This window comes from Nasonia vitripennis, assembly GCF_009193385.2.
Source record: "Nasonia vitripennis strain AsymCx chromosome 3 unlocalized genomic scaffold, Nvit_psr_1.1 chr3_random0004, whole genome shotgun sequence".
NCBI lineage: Eukaryota > Metazoa > Arthropoda > Insecta > Hymenoptera > Pteromalidae > Nasonia > Nasonia vitripennis.
Genome location: NW_022279623.1, coordinates 2,133,361 through 2,147,355, shown reverse-complemented (window position 1 = coordinate 2,147,355; position 13,995 = coordinate 2,133,361). Strand labels below are relative to the sequence as shown.

At 35.1% G+C, this 13,995-nt stretch overlaps 3 protein-coding genes across 7 annotated transcripts; 1 reads left to right on the top strand and 2 right to left on the bottom strand.

Moving 5' to 3' along the window:
• Positions 1 to 271: 271 nt before the first annotated feature.
• On the top strand, positions 272 to 6,875 carry LOC100118595 (PAX-interacting protein 1). Its single transcript, XM_001602477.6, has 10 exons — positions 272 to 652; positions 1,015 to 1,199; positions 1,318 to 3,640; positions 4,115 to 4,748; positions 4,826 to 5,270; positions 5,360 to 5,544; positions 5,618 to 5,859; positions 5,926 to 6,195; positions 6,273 to 6,480; positions 6,700 to 6,875. Exons 1-10 carry the CDS (start codon positions 557 to 559, stop codon positions 6,771 to 6,773), a joined length of 4,662 nt encoding a protein of 1,553 aa, XP_001602527.3. The 5' UTR covers positions 272 to 556; the 3' UTR covers positions 6,774 to 6,875.
• Positions 6,876 to 7,479: 604 nt separating this feature from the next.
• Positions 7,480 to 9,966, bottom strand: LOC100678828 (putative uncharacterized protein DDB_G0280071). Of its 2 annotated transcripts, XM_031925626.2 has the most exons (3): positions 9,696 to 9,966; positions 8,194 to 9,536; positions 7,480 to 8,101 (listed from the first exon to the last, which is right to left on the bottom strand). In XM_031925626.2, the coding sequence occupies exons 1-3, from the start codon at positions 9,812 to 9,814 to the stop codon at positions 8,076 to 8,078; spliced, it is 1,488 nt and encodes a 495-aa protein (XP_031781486.1). In that variant the 5' UTR covers positions 9,815 to 9,966; the 3' UTR covers positions 7,480 to 8,075. The 2 variants fall into 2 exon arrangements, with proteins under 2 accessions (XP_031781486.1, XP_032457616.1); XM_032601725.1 differs by having other exon boundaries at positions 7,480 to 9,536; positions 9,696 to 9,951.
• LOC100678756 (serine protease gd-like) lies at positions 7,804 to 13,261 on the bottom strand. Of its 4 annotated transcripts, XR_004226976.2 has the most exons (9): positions 12,923 to 13,261; positions 12,485 to 12,579; positions 12,180 to 12,364; positions 11,858 to 12,085; positions 11,601 to 11,766; positions 11,099 to 11,512; positions 10,660 to 11,018; positions 10,250 to 10,580; positions 7,804 to 10,162 (listed from the first exon to the last, which is right to left on the bottom strand). XR_004226976.2 is itself a non-coding variant. In XM_003427660.4 (8 exons), the coding sequence occupies exons 4-8, from the start codon at positions 12,062 to 12,064 to the stop codon at positions 10,308 to 10,310; spliced, it is 1,419 nt and encodes a 472-aa protein (XP_003427708.1). In that variant the 5' UTR covers positions 12,065 to 12,085; positions 12,180 to 12,364; positions 12,485 to 12,579; positions 12,923 to 13,261; the 3' UTR covers positions 9,831 to 10,307. The 4 variants fall into 4 exon arrangements, 3 of the variants coding, with proteins under 3 accessions (XP_003427708.1, XP_016844274.1, XP_016844273.1); XM_003427660.4 differs by having other exon boundaries at positions 9,831 to 10,580; XM_016988785.2 differs by having other exon boundaries at positions 9,831 to 10,580; positions 12,938 to 13,261.
• Between the last annotated feature and the right edge of the window lie 734 nt (positions 13,262 to 13,995).

The following is a 13,995-nucleotide window of genomic DNA, read 5'->3' as shown; positions in this document are numbered from 1 at the left end:
AAATTAATATTTAAAATTTTCACAAGTAGTCATCATGAGTGTTCTTACCTATACTTATACACGCCACTGCATATAAGTACTTAGTCTCCAAGATATTGCGCGGGATGTCTATATAACCTCATCAGAACGCGATTGTCGATGGCGGCTTAATCCACTATGTCGTCGTTTCGGCCAATCCTTGACTCGAGGATCCCTAGCCTCCCATGCAATTGATAGCACAGAGACGGCACACGGACAGCACGCCGTGCGGCACAACAAGTCTCGGTGGAGACAGCACGTGCTGTTATCTGGGCTATGTGCTATAGTATAGACTGCAGCCAACTTCAGAGAAAGAGCTCGCGCGAAAAACATTTGTCCTCGGATCTTAACCTCAAAAAGTGCGAAAATACACAAACCCACCGCAGCGCGATCATAATAATAACAAAGCGACGCGGCCCGAGTTACTTCGGCGTTATCGGTCGGCCGCGTACACGTCGCAAAGCCATAATCGCCTCTGGTGTGACGTTTTCCTGGTTTTTATGGTCCTCCGAAAGACTGCGACTGTTTGCCACTCAAAATGGGCGACATCCGTGCCGGTATCGAGGAACTCAAACTCGACGGTACACTTTTCGCTAAAGTCAAGTACTACGTCAGTGGCGAGGGCGATCCTAAGGTACACGATGCTCCCTGCATTTTTTTCGATATCTCAAGAATGTTCGAAACTTTCGTTGCGCCTCAATTTTTCAGTTTACTCTTGCGTTGTGTCAGAAGTCAATGAATGCATGAACGCCTTTGTCAGACTTTTGTTTTCTTTTGCTACGTTCCGTCAATGTTATTTGCCTAAATTTCATTTGTCTCATTCAACAAGTGAATGTTTATTTTATCCTTAAATATCTACTTTCTTGCCCCATGCTTTTTATCCTAGACTAGAAAATCATGAATATCTTGTTCAACCAAACATGTATATCTTCGAACAATGACTAAATTTGTTGATTATGTTTGACAGTGTTTGTTCAAATGAATATTACTTTTCAGATCATAAATCTTTTGCAAGAGGGAGGAGCTGAACGATCAAATTATTTCAGCGATTATGTTACTCACCTGATTGCAGGCTTTGATGCTTTGGAAAATGACATTTCCGAAGCAAAAGATTTGTATGAAATTCCAGCAGTTACGCAGGATTGGATACTATACTCCATAAAATGCAAAAAACTTCTTCCGTATCCTTTTTCTCAAATAACGATATTGAATAATATTTTTGCCATTTAATTACTTGGTGCTCAGTATACTTTTCAAATACCATTACAGAGCTGTATTCCTTAACATTTGGATTATTAGAACCCAATTTTTCTCGCCAGAAGAAAATCAGCTGTTTTCCAATGTAAGAGCTTGCATATCTCAAGTTAGTCGATCAGATAGCAAAGCACTATGGGCAATGATAACGCTGCAAGGAGGCAAATGCCAGCTACGTTTAGATAGATTTTGCACACACTTGATAGTTACTAAAACCAGTGGGACCAAGTATGAAGCAGCTTCAAGACACCAAATAAGCATTGTAACACCTGATTGGGTTACAGAATGTTGTAAGAAAAAAAGTCTTGTACCAGAGTCAGAATTTCATCCTCGCCTTTTAGTTTATCCATCACCAAATAGTTCAACGGCGTTGATCACTGGATTTATGGATGAAGATGTAGAAAACAGTGCAGCGCAAGAAGAACAGGATCGTACAAAAGCTATGCTAGAGCAACTAAAACAGCGAATGCCATGGAACCAACCAAAACCACAACCTACAGCTACAACACAACCAATGTCTCAAAGCCAAAGTGAAACCTCGACTTCAACAACTGCGTACCTTTCTAATGTCAACCAAGGAGGTATAGGCAATTCAAACATACCTGATGAAATGCATCAATCTCAGGTACAAAATCAGCAGCAGCATCAACATCAGTTTCAACAGCAGCATCATCAGCAGCAACTACAACAAATACAGCATCAGCAGCAGCAACTACCACAACAGCAAATGCAACAACTTTATACTTGGACATCATCTTCTGCAAATACGCCAACACATAATACTCCAAGTATTCCTGTTTCGTCAGTACAAAATAATGTACAACAAAGTGGATGGCATTCTCCTGGAGCTCAAACAAACAATATGCTTCCTATGAAATCTCCAACACCGCAAGAAGTACCAACGTCACAGATCATGGGTTCTCCTACTTTACATCAATCACAACAATTGATCAATCAACAATCAGAATCACATGAAATATCTTCGCAAACACAAATGAGTCAACAATCAGCTATAAGTCCACAAGCTATGCTCTCACCACAGCAGCAGGTTAATTCACAGCTTCTTCAACATCAACTATTATCACAACAACAACAGTTAAACAATCAACAGCATTTAAATGTCCAACCACAACAGTTAAATGCTCAGCAGCAAATGTCTTCCCAACAGCAAATAGTACAGCAGCAGCAGCAGATGTTATCTCACAATCAGCAACAAATAATGCCTCAACAACAAATGATGCCTCAACAACAGATACAAAATCAACAACAAATGACATCCAAATCACAAATTACACAACAGCAACAGACTGCACCTCAACAACAAATGGTTCAACATTTAGGACCACAACAACAGATGTCATCTCAACAGCAAATGATTCAACAGCAACAGATTCCTCAACAACAAATGCTTCCTCAACAGCAAATGGCTCCCCAACAGCAACTAAACTCACAACAACAAATGACGCCACAGCAGATGGTCCCTCAACAGCAAATGGTAGCCCAACAACAAATGACATCGCCACAACATATGGTGGTCCAACAGCAAATGACATCGCCACAACAAATGGTTCCTCAACAACAAATGACATCACCACAACAGATGGTTTCTCAACAACAAATGACGCCATCACAACAAATTGTACCCCAGCAGCAAATGATTCCACAACAACAAATAGGACCACAGCAGCAAATGTCTTCACAATTGAACCCTCAACAGCAGTTAATATTACAACAAAAGCAACAACAACTAATATCTCAAGTTCATTTGAATCAACAACAATCTCAACAAATGGGTCTACAGCAACAGCAAAGTCCTGTGCAAAAACAGCAGTTAACTCCTGAACAATGCCAACAAATGCTTCTACTCCAGCAACAACAAAAAATTCAACAAATATCTCAACAGCTTCAGCAATCGGCACCACAAAGTTCTCAACAATTTGTTCTACGGGAAGGACAAGTACAACAGCAGTCATCTACTCAATTGATAGGACCAAATCAACAAGGATTCATGGTTCAAAGAGATCCTCAATGGCAACAGCAGCAATATCAGTTACAGTTACAACGTCAACAGCAGCAGCAGCAAAGACCAGGTGGTCAATGGGCACAACAGCCTCCGCAACCACCAAGACAACTTATACAACTAGACGCTCAAACACATCAGCAATTGCAACAATTAGATCCACAGCAAAGGGCACAATTTATACAAAAAATTCAAAAGCAAAAGAACTTACTTTTTCAACGACATATACAACGTCAAGCTCAACAGCAAGGATCGCATATTGCTGTTATTCGAAGTCCTGGCAAACCTGGACAACCAGGTGGCATTCAGTGGGTTTCACAACCACGACCACAAATGATGGGACCTCAGGTAATTTTTGTTTCTATACATTTTTTTAATTCGTTTTATTCAAACGTAAATAAATAAACGACTTAAAATTAATGTAATAATTAACATCTGTCTTTATTGTGCCATTTCGCGTTGTTTGGCTCAGAAATATTTTCGTACATTTCTGATCTACTAAATGTAATTATAAAATAAAAACAGCCAGCAAATTATTTTCATACATTATTTCTTTTATTACTCTGAAAATAAAATATTAATATTTTGAATTTAAAGTAGAATTTTAATTTCTTAAAGATAGAGATCTTTATAATATTATATATTGACAATGATAATAATTTTATATTAATTTTATATATCTGCAAACTGTAACTTAGTTTACCTCTGCGGGATTATGAGTATTGTTATACTCTGTAAATATACCTGAATTAAATAAATATTGCTTAAAATATATATATTCACTAATGTTAATTCAAAATAACAAATGATATTTTTTCACAGGTTGCTGGAGCCCCAGGTCAAAAACCAGCTCAGATGCATCCTATTGTTCAACCACCAGCCCTTACTCCTATAAATTCAGGCAATCCAGTACTAGTCCAAAGCGGCCAAGCTGGGCAAGTTCCTCAAGCTTCTCAAAGTCCTCAGTTCCAGCCAGGCCAGCCTCTGACTCAGCAGCAGTTGGCTCAGTTGCATATGCAGAAACAACAACAACAAATAGCTCGGATGCAACAACTGCAACAAATGCAACAACAACAACAACAACAACAGCAACAGCAGATCGTTCAACAAGAGCCTTCCTTGACAACTATACCAGGAAATGCACAAATACCGACGGACCAGCAACTAGTTGTGAATGCCAAAACGAAAACAGCTCTGGCTAATATGCTTACTAACAGGTTACAAGGTGGAACTGCAGAAGGTAGTGCAGCCAGTCAATTAAGATTGATGACTGCTCAACACAGGCCACCACCACCGCCCTCTCAAGATCCTCAACTTCTGGCTGCTTATCAAAGGAGGACATTAGGAAATATTACTAACGGTGCACCTCCAGGTGGACCGGTAAAAATGCAATGTGCTCCAACTGCTGTGCAACAACCAAAAGCACAATTTTATGGACACAATCCCAATTTAAAACGTACGTTTCTTTTAAGTTGAAATTATAAGTATTTGCATCAATATTAATTCTAATATACATTTTCTTTATTCAAATAGTGCCTCTCGACTTGTTTTTATTCGGATGCATTTTCGTAATAGTCGAATATGATACACAGAGTCCAGACGAAGTTTCGGTCTGGAAACAAGTAATCGAAAGACATGGAGGCGAGGTAGAATCACAATACTGTGCGAGAGCAACGCATGTTCTAGCAATCACACAAAAACATCCAAACGTAGTGCAGGCCCTACGCGAAGGAAAACGTTGCGTGAGTGCTCATTGGCTGTCTGATATCGTTAACAAACAACAAAATCTTCCACCGTGGCATGCACTTCATTTTCCTACACCGTTCGGCTTGACTGATTTACCTTGTAGCAAACAGATTATATCCTTATCAGGATTTGAAGGAGAAGAGCGAATCAAAGTTAAATATATGTTAGAAACAGTAGGGGCTAAGTTTACGAAATATTTTTCTCGGCACAATACGTTACTTGTATGTAGAAGGTATGGAATAGAAAAGGTTTAAAATGTATAAAAAATTTAAAAACAATGTTTAAAAAGTAAATTAATTTAATAAATAATTATTATTTTAGACCGGATGGACCAAAGTATAAAAGAGCACGGGAATGGCAAACTGGAGTTGTGAACGCTCAATGGTTAACAGATTTACTCTGTGGTCAGATGAGCGCATTGCATCAATCAGATGCACCAAAATATCAACAATTTAGTTTAGGGAATCCGTTTAGATTAGATTATTCACTTGTGCCTCACTTAATGGGTAAGCTTATTAATATATAACTAATAATTTCTTATTTTTGAAAATACTGATAATTACTGATTTTACTTTACAGCTGCTTGGAAAATGCCAATAAACGTAACGCAAGAATCCTACGATAAAGTAAAACAAGTCGGTCAGGGACCAAATGCAATGAGGAAATACAAAAAACCAAAATTAGATGGACCAATGTTAAATAAAGATCCACATTTGTTAGGCCTTGATGAACCGATAGAAATAAGTAATCCAAATCCACCTACTCCAGATAAACAACCTAGAATATTATTTTCTGGTATTAGTCCAAAGAAACATGCAAAAGTAAGAACTTTTATTTTAATTTGATACAAATCCAGAAATGAGTCTACATTAATACAAATTTTTTAGCGCATCCGAGAATTAGGTGGTGCTCTAGCTGCAAGCTGGAGAGATGCTACGCATCTAATTATGAATGCGCCAGTAAGAACCGTGAAACTTATTTGTTGTCTGTCTCGATGTAAATATATTGTGAGTGTGCAGTGGCTTCATGACTGTTCAACAAAAAATACATTCGTCGATGAAAGTTCTTATACGCTAAGCGATCCAGAGTTTGAAAAGAATTTTAATTGCAACATCGAAAAAGTTTTAGCTAGTCCTAACAGGGAGAATTTACTTAAGGTATGCTTTTTACTTATATACGTATTTTTATAAACATATAAAAAATATTTATATTCAAATCTATTTTTATTGTATAGGGAAAAACTTTCTACGTAACGCCAAGCGTAGTACCTTCGCCGTCAGCTATGGCTGAAATCATTGAAAGTGCCGGAGGTACAATGGAAAAAACGAGAAGATCACTTGCTCAAATACAAGAAATGAATAGTAACGGAAAATTAGATTATATAATAATGACTGTAGAAAATGATTTGCACTTGATTGATGATGTTGTCCGAGCAGATATCAGTAAGTACCAATGATTAACATCCACACTTACAATAGTTCAAAAGATAATTGCTCAGTGATGATAAATTATATCACTGAATACAGTATTATAAGATAAATGATGCTTATAAAGCACAATTCTTACTCATCTAGTTTAAGTCTGAGAGCAATTGTAAAATTTTTTTCTATTTATTAATAATGATTTATTTATTTTGCTAATAATATAATCTTACTTTTTAGATGTATTCACTGCAGAAATTGTTCTAGGAGCAATTGCAAAGCAAAGCTTCCAGCCCGGGACGCCTCAATCTTAGAATAATATATCTATAAATAAATTCTAAATTTTATATTCAGTCATTTTATGAAATCCATAATTGAAGGAAATTGTGAATAACAGAGTAATTAATTTCGATAAACTGTCAATTGAGACAATAAAAAATCTAGTTAATAATATATATATATATATATATATATATATATATATATATATAAGTATATTTATATATTGTGAGTCTATTGCTCGTTTAAAATTACAAAAATGTTAAAATGACTCTATCGGTCTATATGAGCACAATTAATTTTGAAATAATAGGCTATGACACTGTTTATTCTCAAAATTTTAGATCTTGAACAGGCATACCCTTCAAAAATAAATAAAAAAAATAAAACAATAAAATTTTTATTTATTTTTGAAGCGCATGCCTGTTCAAGATCTCAAATTTTGAGAATAGACAGTGTCATAGCCTATTATTTCAAAATTAATTGTGCTTGTATAGACCGATAGAGTCATTTTAACATTTTAATAAAAAATCTAGTTTAATGGGTATTTAAAATTTTTATTTAACATCTACATTTTCACTTTTGAAGTTATTCAAATTCATAGCTAAAACGTTTCAATCTAATTCTGTTCATTATTATAGATCTAAGTTGAATTTAATCCAAAAGCATTAAATATTTTTTTTAATGTTTAATAGTATTCTATCTTTGTGCAATATTTGAATCCACAAATATTACTTATTATTCATTTTAAAAACTGATTGTCTTTATTTTATTTTTGTCTACATTCGAAGAATGAACTTATTAATTACAGTTTTTAAATAGTAATAAAATCTATTTTTTGTGCAATAAATGCGTGATCATATGTAATGTTATTAGTTATGTTATCAAATAAGCTTTTAATTTCAATCTTAAAAAAAAATCTTGATTGTTTATTCTTTAAAATTTATCATGCTATTCTACTAACATTCTTTTGCATGATTTCACTTTCACTTAAGATTTTATTTCACTAATATTTTTGCTTGCGGGATTTAGATTTTCTGTGATATGTTTAATATTTGAATTAGATTCTGTCACATCAGAATTATTTTTATTTTTGTCTTTATCAAGCATCAGTAATCCAATCGCATTTTCTTTATTTTTGTCGTTCACTCTTCCAGGCCTGATCATTTGTATCACTATTTTTTGAAACAAACTTAAAATTCTGATCCCTGCCTTAGTTTGTTTGCATTTTTTTAATATCAATTCGTGATGGGTGATTATTGTTATTTATGTTTGATTCTGACAGTGAATTTGAATTATGCAGTGGTATAACAAAGTTAACTTGATCCTTTAGTTCATTAGTAATTGGTGGTAACATCGAAATCTGTAGAAGACCAACAAAATTATTAGGTAAAATAACTTTTTTTAAATAATATGGTATTGTAACTGTTTGATTAAAATTTTCAGAAAACATACATGGAAACTGTCCGCGATTATCATCCTCGGGTGGTAAGAATGGAAATAAAATTTGCTGACGAACGTTATGACACGGAGGCTTTTCTTGAAACAAACAATCGAGCATATTATTTACTAGTTGCATTTTTTCTTCGGAATGCAATTTATGTAGATATAACACAAAAGGAATAGTTTGCTGTATTGCATTTATCATTTGAAATTGAAAATTTGGCTTATCTTGTAGTAGAAATTCAAATTCATTGGGCTGTTGTCTTTTATTATTTATAGATTCTAATGAAGTAAACGGATCTTCTTTCGTTTTCATCGATTTTCTTGACTTCTTAATATTGTCACGAATTTGTTTATGGCGTCTTTTGGTTTTTTGAGGTTCCAATAATCCATTCCAGTTTCTCTCGTGCTTCTTTCTATGGTGTTGAGGATGTAATAATTTATTATCTTTCAAAGATCTTTCAACGTTATTATTTTTGTCAATACTATTATTTCGACTTGAGAGTTCTTCTTTTAAAGGATTTCCTCTTCTAGATTGTACTGGCAGGTGGTTGATTGATTTTCCCGAATATAGAGGGGTAACGTTTTTCAAACTAATATCTTGAGCAACATCACTGTCACTTTCATCTTGTTCACTGGTAGAACAATCCTCTTCAAAGTCATCTCCAGAATTACTGGTATTCTCATCGTGGTGACGGTTTAGCCCTCTTCGAATAGTCTGGTTATCAAAATTTTCAGTAGAATTTTTATTTTCAACTGATGCTGTTTGATTAAAGCTTCTGCTATGCATCGTATAGAAATTATCATTGATTTCACTCTTGCTTGTTTGGACTTCCTCTGTTAGATTCGGTAACGTCGTAATTATTGAAGTCGGCAACGTCGTTGTAAGCGTTTCTGTTATATTAATTTTTTTCAAACATATAAGATACTTGGAGCCTTTATCAGTAACTGAATGAATAGTGTATCCAGGTGCAATATCTAACAATTTTCTCCAATCCTCAGATTTTTTCATTTGAGGATTATGACTGTTCTTCCTGTATAAACATAAAATGTCGTCTTCGTCCTCAACATCTGTCACTGCATTATTCCAATTTTCCTCCGAACTGTTACTTTTTGCACCTTTTTTATTTAAATTCAAGTCAATGCTATCGGTCTTTAGTTCTAGAGCTTCCTTTAAAACCTTCGCAGCATCCCACACTTGACCCTCTAAAGAAGGGGTTTCCAAAATATTTATTACTAGGTCGATAGTCGTTAACTGCGATTTGCGTTCTTTTATTGATTCAGCTAACCACTCGATTCCCTTCTCACTTCGAAGAAAGTCACCTATGATCTTAATTGCTTCATCGATCTTCTCACTAGAATCAACGTTTAAAAATAGTTTAAAAAGCGCGTACATATTATTTTCGGAGCGATAAATCGGTAATCCACGTTCAAGAAAACTGTGCACTAGAAATTTGAAGCGATCAAAGCGAAAATCAAAAATAAACGTTGTCGAAAAAAAAAAATATTATTACCGTTGAACGGATGGTAAAGTGACTTCATTGCCGCTAACCGCCAGATGAAAAAGTATTAAAGAAAGCAAAACTGCCGATAACGAATCGAAAATCAATTTGCGCTGGTATAATAAAAACATGACTGATTGCCGAAGATTCTCAGCGATTCTATTTATTGGTTCATTTACAAAACTGCATACTGCAACTGCACTGGCGAAGCATAGGTATGAATGTATTCGTTAGAAGAGATTGGTTCCGTTGAGAATGTTTTCTAGATGTATAATTACACCACGACTCCGAAGAAAGTTTTAATTAAACGTTTGTCGAGCGCAATTACGGCGTGACAATTTATCCTAGCGATAAAAAAGGCACGAACAGCGTCGAGGTCACCATTGTTATTTCATGCATTCCTATCAAGTGAGCTTAGATGCTCTTATGAATTTAGGTGAGCCACTTTTTAACCATTTTGCCGTATCAGATCTAAAAGACTAATTCCCAAAATCATTAAATTTAATAATGATAACATTTTAATTAAAAAAGGTGTATAATTTATTTAATATAAATAAATTACGAACAAAAGGATTTTTTATGTAATACCAAATCCATCATTTAAAATCGATACGTGTTATTGCTTCAGGAGTTCATCTCTTGATGAATCCAAGACAAATACTTAGCGATATCCACGTAAACGACGTATTCCTTATAATCGCAATATCTTGTTCTTGCGTCGATCGTTGATAAGGAAACTATTCCTCGTAAGTGGTAACGACTTATACGTGTATGATACATTACGAATCCGCTACCGCTATCGGCAATGCAAGAACCGCCACCATCTCTTGTACCAGCGCAAAACGTCCTGTTAGACGTTGCGTCGAGAAATGCAACGTTACTCCTCAGACAGTCTTCCTATAAGAATTGATTATGTTTTTTTTTAGCTCGAATAATTGCGCATTGTATGAAATTCACAACGAAAATTTATATTCACCTGCGATACAATTGGTGCTTTAGACATTCGTGGCTCGTTCGACTGCTGTTTATTCTGGTCTTTGCTCCATCCGACTACGTAGCCAAATGTTCCGACAACTCTGTCAAGGTCTGGTTTTCCCATCCAAAGACACAAGGGACGAATTCTCGGGGTATACTCAATCCGATCCATAAGCTTGATTATCGCCAAATCAGAATCGGCACTCAGAGGATTTACGTAATCTGGATGAATTTTGTACTCGAGTACGTCTACGTTCAAAGATCCTTGCTCATCCCAAACATATAAATCGAAACGGCCAAGAGATACTACCAACATGCTGGGTGGTATATTCTCGCCGTCATCTTTCAAACAGTGAGCCACTAAAAATAAATGTCATTAAATTAATACATAACAATCAATCAACTATTTTAAATCGTAAAACTTGTTTGTAGCCACATGCCTGTCAAAACAAATTGTCTCGAAATGAGATTTCCGTTGCATTTGAATTCTAATTCATCTTTCATTAGAAAAACGCCAGCTAACCATGGCCACATAGTTGGCGTAACCACTTCGCTATTTGTGATTACTAGATGGGATTCTCCTGATGATCCGCACGTCAAATCTACTGTCATGGGCTTAGATGGACGATCGAATTGCAAATCACTTGTCGGTACCACGGTCGGTGGAATTTCCTGTTTGTCAGGTACCATTGCCGTTGTTTGTCTGTCCGTAGAAGGGGTTGGTTTCACGAGAATGGTTGAAGAATTTCCGTGATTCGAAATGAAATTGAGCAGTTGCTCCGATAGAGGAATAATCACTCGCGGTGGGAACAGGGTGTGCTCCAATATCATATTCGTCACGATCATCCCCATTGCTGAAATGCAAAATGTTTTCAAACCAAAAGAAAAACTTATCTATAATGGATATTCAATTTTGAAATATTTAATGGATCGGCAATTTACCTGGTAGTCCTCTGCAGAATAGAACGCCATTCAGCGTGATACTCGTGACTACTGGAATAGGGTGCCGGACGGGAAAGTAGATCCGATAATAAATAGGCATGCCTTGGAGAACCAGTCGCATAGACTCTTCTTTTGATTTCTCTAACTCTATGCGCCCAACGTATTTCTGCAATAGAATATGTTGTGATTTGTTGATAGTTAATAATTGATAATTATAGTAGCATAGTCTTATAAAACAGAATATATACATCACGTACTGTAGGAAGGACTGTGTCGACGCTTAAAACTACACGCAAATGTAAAGGAACATTTTTCGGCGGTACATGAATCTCTACTATTCCCATGATTTCTCCGGTGGTCTCGTTGCGAAAATACCGAAAGTACTCTGGGCACTGGCATTGCGTAATGACGAACAATTGAAAAGTTTGTATAAGAATCCCAATTCCAAGAACTGCATGATACATTTTGAATAGCAGAGTGAAACACTGTAAGTTTGTAAGCGTATTTATCAGTTATTTTTCAGATTCATATTTCAGCATGAAATGATGTTTTCGTTTAAAAAAAAACAAATAGACTCACCCTTTCATTGCCCGCGGAATAAAAGCTGATGTCACCCCATAACAAACGGCTTTGACATTTAAATGAGTTTTTTTACTTTAAATACCCCAAAAAGACGACTTAATCCTGTTCAAATTTTTGGCTCTACGATTAGTGAAAGAAGTTGATCTTCGAGAGCAGTTCTTATAAAACCTTGAACGATTCCACTAAAATTATTAAATTCGTGAGGTCATCATTTTTTTTTTTTTTTTTTTTTTTAATAATACTGTATAATGTGTAAACATTGGATGCCGATTCACAATTGCATAATATTAAAATCATATTACCAAAAGTCTTTTCCTGTCCTTCCTGCGTCTTTGCCCTGTGCATCCAAATTTATTTGAACACTTACTATATTTAGGGCGTTTTTTATTCTTCTGATCTGATAATTAATCAAGAAATTGAAATAAATTAATAGTTATAACGATTGAAATAGTATATTCTAAATCCGCGAGACATTGTAATGTTTCTTGATGTGCATCTCTTCATAAAAATTGTGATGATATGCTCGAATAAACCATCGCGAATAGTTAGGCAAAGCTTGTTCAACGATTAAACTAAAAAAAAAGATTATGTATAACGAGCGTCGTATTTGCAACATATAAATAATCTACAGTGTTTACGTGCATTATACAATTTAGGAAATACAACACCGAATGCACGAAATATTTAGTTACCAAAAAATTGTGGACTAGAAAAATGTTTTTATCTGATTATATACGTACACGATTGATTCTTACCGCAACTCAGTATTATATCGTTATATACACTACATCGAAGCTCAGAGTCAACGAATTCATACTGCTGATGACTGACAATGTGAAAAAATAAACTATTTCTTCTTAATACTTACAAAAATAGATAAAAGCTGTTTGGTATACTATCAGCCTTCGAATAAACAAGTAACTAATTAAATACGTTCTGGTACCTTAAAACTACATAGCATACTAGTGCTCCCACTGCCGAAACATTGTTTTATTAAATGCGCGGAGTCAGTTTCTGAGTTGCACGATCAGCAAGTAAACCACCAAAGCGGCCGACCTGATTATAAAGTGAATGAAATAGAGTTTCATTTGCATGAATAAGCTCTTTTTTAATCAATCGACCATTCTCTTATACTCTGAATAATGTTTATACTTGCGAATAAAACTATACGAGATTTATTTCAAAATAATTTCATAATAACAATTTAATTGTAAAATTTGAAAATTTATATTCATATAGATCAATATTACGTGAATAATATTATCTGTTGAATTGGACAGTACAATTTTTAGATTTTGATAACTTAACAAACAATTTTCAAATTAATTGTATTTTATAAATATTATACTTGTGAAAGAAAAGAAATGACACATACATATGAAACTTTAAAAAGTATACGCATGGGTAGATTGTAGATACCAAAAGAATCTTTGATAGTGGTTTACTGTATTTACAACTAACAACAAATTTTGAGATAATAAGAGAGAATTTCTATTGTGTCATTTCAATATTCAAATAGCCCGCGTCGCGTGCACCACGAGCTACGCGACTTTACAAGCATCACAGCAATTATTAAAAATTATTATAGCATCAGTCGGTCCACCTTTCTAAGGGGTATCACACGTAAAAAGGAATAGCGAGGAATAGCAGTTGACAGCAAATCAGAAGTAAGCGTTAAACGGACTTGTTCCTTATTGAGGTGGTGGGGAGAGAACATGAAGGAATGAGTCCGTTTAATTGCTTCTGATTGGCTGTCAGCTGCTATTCCTCGCTATTCCTTTTTACGTGTGATAGCCCTTAATAATTCTGACAC

Coding starts and splice junctions, on each gene's coding strand:
- LOC100118595 (XM_001602477.6), top strand. CDS start 557: ATGGGCGACATCCGTGCCGGTATCGAGGAACTCAAACTCGACGGTACA. Junction 5,545..5,617: donor ACTTGTGCCTCACTTAATGG/GTAAGCTTATTA, acceptor TTTACTTTACAG/CTGCTTGGAAAATGCCAATA. Junction 5,860..5,925: donor GTCCAAAGAAACATGCAAAA/GTAAGAACTTTT, acceptor CAAATTTTTTAG/CGCATCCGAGAATTAGGTGG.
- LOC100678756 (XM_003427660.4), bottom strand. CDS start 12,064: ATGTATCATGCAGTTCTTGGAATTGGGATTCTTATACAAACTTTTCAA. Junction 11,767..11,857: donor TCGACACAGTCCTTCCTACA/GTACGTGATGTA, acceptor ATTCTATTGCAG/AAATACGTTGGGCGCATAGA. Junction 11,019..11,098: donor GAGACAATTTGTTTTGACAG/GCATGTGGCTAC, acceptor ATTTATTTTTAG/TGGCTCACTGTTTGAAAGAT.
- LOC100678828 (XM_032601725.1), bottom strand. CDS start 9,814: ATGTTTTTATTATACCAGCGCAAATTGATTTTCGATTCGTTATCGGCA. Junction 9,537..9,695: donor ACTTTACCATCCGTTCAACG/GTAATAATATTT, acceptor CGTTGATTCTAG/TGAGAAGATCGATGAAGCAA.